Source organism: Alosa sapidissima, chromosome 6 (assembly GCF_018492685.1).
Source record: "Alosa sapidissima isolate fAloSap1 chromosome 6, fAloSap1.pri, whole genome shotgun sequence".
Taxonomy (NCBI): domain Eukaryota; kingdom Metazoa; phylum Chordata; class Actinopteri; order Clupeiformes; family Clupeidae; genus Alosa; species Alosa sapidissima.
The window spans coordinates 13,711,126-13,721,125 of record NC_055962.1 but is presented as its reverse complement, the minus strand read 5'-3'; the positions used below and the strand labels follow the sequence as shown (position 1 = coordinate 13,721,125).

At 43.1% G+C, this 10,000-nt stretch overlaps 1 protein-coding gene across 1 annotated transcript in view; it reads left to right on the top strand.

Annotated features, from left to right (window-relative positions):
• Positions 1-10,000, top strand: part of stxbp5a (syntaxin binding protein 5a (tomosyn)) — a 105,547-nt gene that overhangs the window by 30,125 nt on the left and 65,422 nt on the right. The window contains exon 4 of the mRNA XM_042096246.1: positions 3,905-4,005. Coding sequence (XP_041952180.1) covers positions 3,905-4,005 — 101 coding nt within the window. The remainder of the gene's footprint in view (positions 1-3,904; positions 4,006-10,000) is intronic.

Genomic DNA, 10,000 nt, shown 5'->3' with positions numbered 1-10,000 from the left:
GCAGCGCTGCTTTGAAGATAACTTTGGGGGCATAAAACACCAAGAAACCCTCTGAGCGCTGGCCCTGACCTGGGGTCTTGGTGCTGTTCACACCTTGTTCTACTAGCCCAGGGTATTCTATGTTGTGTGATTCACTGACCTTCCTGGGCAAATGAACTCAGTAACCCTTCTCAATGAAAAGCCTGTGTCTTTGCTTCCTTAGAAGATAGGGCTGTTCTATTGGGGGTTTATTTACTCTAATTAACTTACCCATGTTTCTCATAAAGCCACTTGGAATAGCCCCTGTGTGTAGGAGCCCTAGTGATCATCAGTAGGGTCTGGTGAGCTATAAGATCCAGCTGTTGTAGGGAGACCATAGTTTATCACATGTCATATTCCACACTATTATGATGATGATTGGAGCCTCCTAGTGTAAATAGCAAACAGCACGGCTATCAAACAAGATGAAAGCAATGGTGTGCAGGAATGCATTACGTTTTGATGAAGGTTTCACTGGCCACTAGTTTTTGTATCTGGACATTTTAATTGATACCACTGCTTGGTTGAATTTCCTATTGTGATGTGGTGTTAAGAACGTCAATTATTTTTCTGATAATTGCACACCTAAGAAGTAACTCCACTTTTTTGGCCGTATCACACTAATTTGCTGAACTCGTGAAATTTAAATGAACTGTCACGTTGCATCAGAGCTATAAAATAGCAATCTGACAGACGTTCAGAACATAGCAACATTGTAGCATTTGGCTGAAGTGGCTTCTAGATCAGTTACATGGCAATTGGCTAAGTAAAACATGATTTTACAAAGGTAAGGTTCAGCAGAATCCTGGGATATGCCTGCTTGACAGCAACAGAGATGGAACTAACGACTGGCCTTTGGCATTCCATTTAGAACAAGTAATGGCAGTTTGTCCTGCAAGTTGAGAAATGAGTTGATATGAGGCAGAAAGAAGTAGTTCTACAAAAAAGACAGTTTTAGCGATTAAAAAGTGGAAAAATACACAGCAAATAATACAGCAAATTAACACAACCAATGGCAATAGTGGTATAAGCGGGATAGTGGACTCCACTGCGTTCGGTTATGGCTTTTATGTAGATAACTTCCTGATTTTAGACCAAATCTGCTTAATATTGCTGCAAGTCAAAAATATATATATATTATATTTATACTGTATATAGAGCTATTGGTAACACTTTCTATTAAGATATTCCTTCATTTTGTTGCTTGTTTCAGTTCGTTCTGTATGCAAGTTAGTCAGTAGTGGTTGCAGATGCCTGTCTTCCTAAGTTGTGTGAGCTTTGGCCCCTTGCCTTGGGATTATCTGTGTATTAAGTGATACTGCCACGCTTCAGTAAGATGAGGTCTTTTAGCATGCGTGGCTCGTAGCCTGTCTGCAATGCTCCTCACATCAGTACCCACTCCAACTGTCACATGCTGGCAGCACACGTCTCTGCCCAAAAAGCCATGGTATGTAGTGTGTGTGTGTGTGTGTGTGTGTGTGTGTGTGTGCAATGTGTTTCTTTATCTGAATATGCTGCACACATGTGTGTACAGTATGTGTGTGTGTGTGTGTGTGTGTGTGTGTGTGTGTGTGTGTGTGTGTGTGTGTGTGTGTGCAGTGTGTATGTATGTATGTGTGTGTGTGTGTGTGTGTGTGTGTGTGTGTGTGTGTGTGTCTTGAAGGTGACGGCCCTCTGTAGTAAATCAGCCTCATAAAAAAGCCACCTGTCTGGAAGCAATGTAGAAGCAATGACGTGATCCGGAAGAGATGAGAGGAAGGGAGGGAAGGGGAGAAGAGAGAAGAGGAGAGGAGAGAAGGGGAGAGGAGAGGAGAGGAACAGAGGGGAGGAGAGGATGTGGAGAGAAGATAATTAAAGTGGAATTCATATATGTTCTATGTTTGTGAATGTGTAGGAGAGAGAGATGTACATTATGTCTGTGTGTGTGTGTGTGTGTGTGTGTGTGTGTGTGTGTGTGTGTGTGTGTGTGTGTGTGTGTGTGTGAGAGAGAGTGACTCAGTGCCCACAGAAAGCCCTGTGGGAAGTGGGAGAAGGTCGCTCACCACCTCCCCATGCACAGACACACACACACACACACACACACACACACACACTCACAGACACACACACACACACTCACAGACACATGCAGCAATGCAGCCTTGTGAGTCATCACCTGGAAAGACAGCTCAGCCTGCTTTATATTTTAAGTCTGTTACTAAGGGAGAAGCCAGTTCTCTCTGTGTGTGTGTGTGTGTGTGTGTGTGTGTGTGTGTATGTGTGTGTGTTTGAGAGAGAGTCTCTGTGCATTAATCTGTATAGTGTGATGCAATGTGTGAATGTGTGTGTGTGTGTGTGTGTGTGTATGTATGTGTGTGTGTGTTAGTGTTAATTTCGTCAGACGAGAGGAGAGGAAATATGTTCGTCAACGACCTTTTTTTTCATGACTAAGACGAGACGATGACGAGACGGCAGTATTGTCCTGAAAACACTGACTAAGACTATCTTAAGATGCATTATTGTTGACGAAAAAAGACGAGACTAAAATGTTTTGCATGAAATAAAAACTAAGATAAAATCTCTCTTCATTTTCGTCTACAAAATGAGAATACAGAATATCTAGCTGTTACGTTTTCAAAATATTCCGAATGAGTTCAAACGCAACAGCTTTCCTGTAGGCTAGTCTACGTGCTGTTGCTGCAACCCTGTGGCTGCAACACGAAACTACATGGAACAAGAACACTGGAGATTTCTGCCAGAGTTAGCAAACAAACTACCTAAGCTTTATGCCACAATGCTACATACCCAGAAGTTGAAGCTTCTCTCATACAAATTAACATCCACCAGAATGTCCATACGAAAATGTTCATCATGTAATGTCAACTATTTAACTAGTTAGACTGATGATGCAAAGTTTGCTAGCAAGTAAGCTAATATGGAAAGTTCGTTAGCAAGTTAGCTATGGCTAAGATGGAGAGTCTGTTTGGGGAATGTGTTGTGTTTGGGCGCATATCGCCATCTAGCGAGACGGAGTAAAACATTAATACTTTGGTCTACGACAGTGTTTCTCAAACTTTTTCAGTTTCAGGACCACTTAACTAACCCTAGCTAAAAAAAAAAAAAGATTAGACCTACTTCAACAGTAGCCTATAATTAGTCTACACTATAGGCCTACTCACTGAACCACCTTGCTTATTGTCTTTGCACTTTGCTTATTGTGTGGATTCATACTGTATGATTTAAACTGGCATATCTTACATAGACAGTGTTGCAGAACTGTTTTTACATACAAGTTGGTTCAATATTGCAAACAACTCATCTATATTATATTTTACCACGTCTGCTCGAGGACCACTTGGGATAACTTGCAGACCACCAGTGATTCCCGGACCACACTTTGAGAAACACTGGTCTACGAGTATGACAGTGGTCCAGTCAAATCTTTTACTGTCTATGGTCAAATCCCAGCCGAGCTATAACTGTAGCTCGACTTACCTGTGCATGTAAACATACTGACTGACAAAAAATCAGAAGGAGTAATTATAACAGACGAGTAGCCCTGTGGACACACAATATTGTTGGAAAATTGAGATGTGTGAAACACTATTTGACTCAAATGGTAATCAGAAATAACTTGTTATAAAAAAAAGACTAAAATGTGTTGACTAAAACTGACTAAGACTAAGATACCTTTAGTTTTCTTTTGACTAAAACTAGACTAAAATGACGAGACTTTTAGTCGACTAAAACTTGACTAACAAAAATGATATTTGAATGACTAAATATGACAAAGACTAAAAAGCACATTTCGTCACAAGACTAAGACTAAGACTAAATTAAAAATAGGTGACAAAATTAACACTAGTGTGTGTAAATGGCATTAATGTGCATATTGTTTGTCCTGTAGGGGGCATTGGTGAGCGCCCTGGCCGATGACAGCATCCACCTCTGGAATCTACGACAGAAGAGACCAGCCGTACTTCACTCACTAAAGTTCAACAAAGAGAGGTGTGTAGTACACACTAACGTTTGGGTTGTGTGCGTCTGTGTGTGTGTGTGTTTGTGTATGTGTTTGTGTGTCTGTGTCTGTGTCTGTGTGTGTGTGTGTGTGTGTGTGTGTGTGTGTGTGTGTGTGTGCACATACTTGTTTGTGTGTGTTTTTTGCGTGTGTTTGTGCTGAGGGGCTCAGCTGTAGTCTTTTAATACCTGCTCGTGTTTTTCTCTCGCTGTCTACCCCACCAATCACATGCTCAAACATGCGCACACACACACACACACACGCACACACGCACACACACATTGTTTCTCTCTCTCTCTCTCTGCACATGAGAGTGGTTGTTTGCTTGATTTCACCAGCCATAATGACTTTGCATTTGCATACTCCACCTTCTGTGCTTTCAGCTCTCGCTCTAGTGCACTTAAACACATGCAAATATATGCGTGACTCTTCCACAGGGGCACTCGTGATCAACCAATCAGAATTAGTAGAATAATTAAAAAAAAAAAAATCTCACAACTCAGAATTGGGAGGGGCCAGTCCAGTGTCCCAGTGTTCAGATTGGATCTCGCTGGGAAACTTTGTGACCTTAACGTGGAAGGTTATCTGTCACCATCAGTCACTGCTGTGCTTGATGGGACATGCTGCTGGTAGCACCTCTCTGGGGTGTGTGTGTGTGTGTGTGTGTGTGTGTGTGTGTATGTGTGCGTGCGTGCGTGTGTGTGTGTGTGTGTGTGTGTGTGTGTGTATCTGTCTGTGTGCATGTGTGTCTTTGCATCCACATGTGAGCTTTTGACATTTGCCAAACATCGTTTCTCGTAAGTCTCATGCTTCGCCATCTCTCATATGAATTTCCCCCGAGGTTTTGAAGAGAGAGAGATACTTAAACAGAGAGAGAGAGAGAGAATGAGAGAAAGATGGAGAGAGGGGTTGAAAGGGTGAGAGAGAGAGAGAGAGAGGAAGAAGATGTGATGTGATTTAGTACTTAACTGTCATCACACGATTTGCCAAAAGCTATCAGGTGCACAGTTCCAACTCAAATCAAATGGTTCTGTGTGTGTGTGTGTGTGTGTGTGTGTGTGTGTGTGTGTGTGTGTGTATTAAAGTTCTCTACTCTCTAACCTCCCATACCCAAGGCTGGCATTGCCACATCTTAAATCGGACATGGCAGGTGACTTTAGCTGTCGTGACGGCTAATGCTGGCTGGCTTTCGACAAGCGATCTAATCACACCACCACACCTCAAGGGTGACGGCAAACAGCCACGACGAGAGGAGCCACCAGTGAGGTTTTAGCTTTTAGCCACAAAACTATAGACCCTTTCAAGAGAGTTCCATTATCAGCATCATAATTGGCCCCACAAGGCTTCTGTTTTAACATTCCATATGTTATCTTAATGCAGAGGAAGTAGATTGGGAACCAAATAGAACGTTCAAGCATTGTTTTATGTTTTTATTGTTGAAAGGGTCTATATTTAGCTGCCTACAGTCAGGAGAAGCACACAGCCTTATATGTCCCTTGTTCAGCCATAGGCATGCTTGATTTAGAATAGTCCATTTAGAGTGATGATGATAAGCATATTTGGCTCGGTAGCTGTCCATGGTCCTGGGATGCCTGTAGTGGAGATTGCATGTGAGCAATGCCCGGTGGCACCCCCCATGGATAAGGGGTCATTTGAGCTTTGAGCTACCAATGAAGTGGACATGGAATGGTGGCTTGGGATACTATGCAACCTCTTTGAAAGCGGAGTGGGGTGACTGACAGCTGTCAATCATCTCTATAATATGGGCTTTTCACAAACCTTGCTTTGAAATGATAATTTCTGCTCCTCTGGTAGAGCAACTTGCAGATCAGTATGCTAACAACAACAAGAAGGTTCTCAGTTTGCTAACATACACATAAATACATAAAACATACACATAAATACATAAAACATACACATAAATACATAAAAAGCAACATCTTTACTATCGCTTTGGCTAAAACAAATAGTCTTCTAAAATGAAGGCATATCACCGCAACCTTTTTTTACAGTGTCACGTTGGTTAGCCATCATACTGTTAAGTCTCCTCATGAGTAAGACCTGTTTTGGTTTCTTTTTTTCTCTCCGGCAGTGGCTCTCTCCTTTTCTCTCCTCCCTCTCAATCGCTCCTCTCACCTGCGGTCAGTCGGTCAGTCACTTACATTAGTAGTGTTCTAGAACACTCGCCCAAGGAGGGGCCACTAGGGCCTGTCATCATGACACACTCAGGAGTTCCAGAGCCCCCACAAATGTTCCGCCATCACCCCAGGTAGAGTGCAGTGGGGCTGGGGAGGGCAGACAGGCCATATGAACACACGCACACACACACACACACACACACACACACACACACACACACACACACACACACACACACACACACATACATTTACACACACACACACACACACACACACACACATACATTTATACACGCACACACACACACACACACACACATACACACACACACATCTGATTCAGTGCACTGCACACACACAAGTGTTACCCTGGCGTGGGGTGTTGGGATGAAGGTGTTGGAGCCTGAGGGCCAGATTCCTCCAGGGAATCAGGCGAGTGAGCAGAAGAGGTGGGAGGGCGATGTCAACTCTCACTGGGACAGAGGACTGCAGCCAGAGGGGAAAGTGGGCACTGACATCTTTCTTGTGTACAGTATGTGTGTATATGTGTGTTGCTCTATGTGTGTTGCTGTATGTTTGCATGTGTTTTCAGATGTATTTTAATGTGTGTGTGTGTTTATAAGGTTGTTCATTTGTGTTTCTTTGAGTGTGTGTGTGTGTGTGTGTGTGTGTGTGTGTGTGTGTGTTTGTGTTTATAAGGCTGTTCATTTGTCTTTCTTTGAGTGTGTGCAACCTGAGCACCTTCTCTTGGGATCCTCACTGTGTCCAGCGGTGGTGTCATGCTTCAGTAAGCTGAATTAAGTCGAAGTCGATTAGCATGCAGAGAGTGTAGCGTTTAGCCCAGCCGGCATCGCAATGTCCTCCTCTGAGTCCGGCAGGGGATGATGTTACACAGAGGATGTACTTAGATGGGAGAGGAGAGAATGGCATCTGGATGGAAGTGTCACACTCAGTGCTCTGACCTTAGGGCCCACGAGGACCCATAGCTCTATCTCAGTGTTGACCTAAATGATCATGATCATGATTTTTGTCATAATTGAGTAGCCCTCGTCTGCTCCAGAACAAATGCCACCCGCCCCCACCTCTACCCTCCATCCGCTGATAGAGGCAGAGAGATGACACAGCACAGACAGACAGACAGACAGACAGACAGATGACACAGCACAGAAAGACACACACAGACAGACAGATGACACAGCACAGAAAGACACACACACACAGACAGACAGACAGACAGACCGACAGACAGATGACACAGCACAGAAAGACACACACACACAGACAGACAGACAGATGCAGGCTGGGGCGCTGCCAGTCAGCATGCGTGCAACAGTGTGGGGTGACTGTCATTGTAGCTGTAGGCGGAGTCGCATGCCGTCGAAGCTTCAGTGCCCACAGGGGACCTGAGTTTGAGTCCCAGCTGAAGTCGTGTTCCGATTCCCACTGTCACACTCTCCCCCACACATCTCCCATCGTCTGTCTATGTTGGTAGCCAAGCAATGGCCAAAGGAGCTCCACCATATATATATATATATATATATATATATAAAAAGACTGCAAAACTGTCACACTGCAAAAAAATCTTCTTGTTCTATTGGCAAATCTTGCCAGATAAAAAACACTACCGGTCAAAAGTTTGGGGTCACTTATAAAATTCCATTCCACTCCATTATAGACAGAATACCAGCTGTATACACGCTGTTGACTTATGACGTGGGCGTGATAGTGTTTCAACATTGTAAATCCTCTTGTTATAAGAGAGAGTATCCCACTTTGACGAGCTATTCATTCAGACATTGCTTTAATGTTTTTTGAAACGCTGCTGCATTATTGTTGACGTCTAAGTGACACGTTGGCTTGAGCGGCCAACATGACTATAAACCAACATTTGATATACAATTGCTTGAGGGGCTGTTGTTGTTGTGGCATTGTTTCAACGTTGAAATTCCACCTCTGACACTGCCAACCAATGCCAACGTGTGCTTGCCATCTGGGCAGCAACCTGCTAGCTTCTTCCTCTATGAGTGAAGTCCATGTGATTGAAAATACTCTTATTTTAAGTAATGTAATCTGAAAATTGCTGCCCTGATTAAAAAAAAAAAAACAATGCAACTCAGCTGGTATTCTGTCTATAATGGACTGGAATGGGCAGTGGAAAGTGACCCTAAACTTTTGACTGGTAGTGTTTTTGTTATAAAATATACATTTATTATTAATATGAATTATTAATGAATTATATGAAGATAATTTGGGTTATTTATTATGACCGCCGCGCAGCGAAGCGGCTAGGTTTAGTCAGATTTGTTTTCTTTTTCGAATGTCCAAATTTCCGTCAAGGATTCCCGGGACACTGTAAGACCGGGGTACATGAAACTTGGTGGGCATGTAACCCCACATGGATAGCATGGAACCTCCTGGAACTTGTTGTCTAGCAGATACCAGTGAGAATTGAGTGTGCATAATGCAATTCAGTGAGACAGTTAGAATCATATATGCCTTTCAGCGTGACTTATTTTTGTGGAAAACATGTGCTGGACTGGGTGGCGGTCATATTTTGTACTGCTCTGTGGTACATCTAGTTTTAAGTAGTATTTCCACAAAACAAGAAACTTTCACTTGCAAGATTTGCCAATAGAACAAGATTTTCATTCATGACAAGGTCTAAAAAAACTTAAATCAAGTACACATTTCTTGTTAAAAGCAAATAATAGAAATAATAGAAATAAGCATAATATTCCCTTGATTTAAGGTTCTTTATCTCACTTAGATTTTGAACTCTTGGATTTTTTGCAGTGCATTTTTATCATTCACATGTGGGGTGGTTTACCTTTTGATGTATGAGGAAGGAAAAAATGTAGGGTCAGATCTGTCTGATGATGCAGACTGTAATTTGGTCTGTATATTTGGACTGTATACGGTAATGATTTGAGCTGTATTTGGTAGTGATTTGGACTGTATTCTGGATGAAGTTGGAATGTATTCTGAAAATATTTGATTGGTATCCTGTACAGACTTGGACTATATTCTATACTGATTTAGTCCGTCTTCAGACCAGATCCCCTCTATACACATGCTCTCCAGGGAGTCTCTCACCTCCTGCTGACAAGACAGAGAGACGTCACAGCAGCATACTGGAGCGCTCGCTGTCATCCAGTCAGGAGGAGTACAGCGGCGTATCTTCATCGCAGCAGAAAGTTTATCGCAGCCGTCGCCACAGGCAGCGCTCCCTACAGAGAGCAAAGTCAAGGCAAAGTCAAAGCCCCATAGCTGCAGTATATGCTGCCAGGGTGGGGAAGTTTACTATGACGACATGACTCTCACTATGAGAAGAGAGTATGTTCAATCACATGGTCTTCACTCATAGAAGGAGAAACTAGCAGGTCGATGGCCAGTCACTGCATAGCTCTGACCAGCATGCTACTGTCACATGCTTATGAGAAGTGAATATGTTCAATCACATGGACTTCACTCATAGAGGGGGAAGCTAGCAGGTTGCTGGTCAGTGACTGCATACAGTAGCTCATGGGGGAGAAGCTAGCAGGTTACTGTTTAGTGAGGCACATCTTGGACTAGCATGCTACTGTCGCAAACATAATCTTGTGCAATACAAACACATTCAAACACAATACAATGTACAATCACACATATTCTTAATCTGTGCAATACTCCCAGGGGCTTTTTATTCCCTCACTCTCCACTTCAAGCTGGTGTGTGGTGAGCATTTCTGGCGCATAATGGCTGCCGTGCATCACCCAGGTGGTTGCTACACATTGGCAGTATAGTTAGTGAGGTTCCACCTTCCCTCGCTTTGAGTGTTGAGAAAAGCGCTATATAAATGAAACGT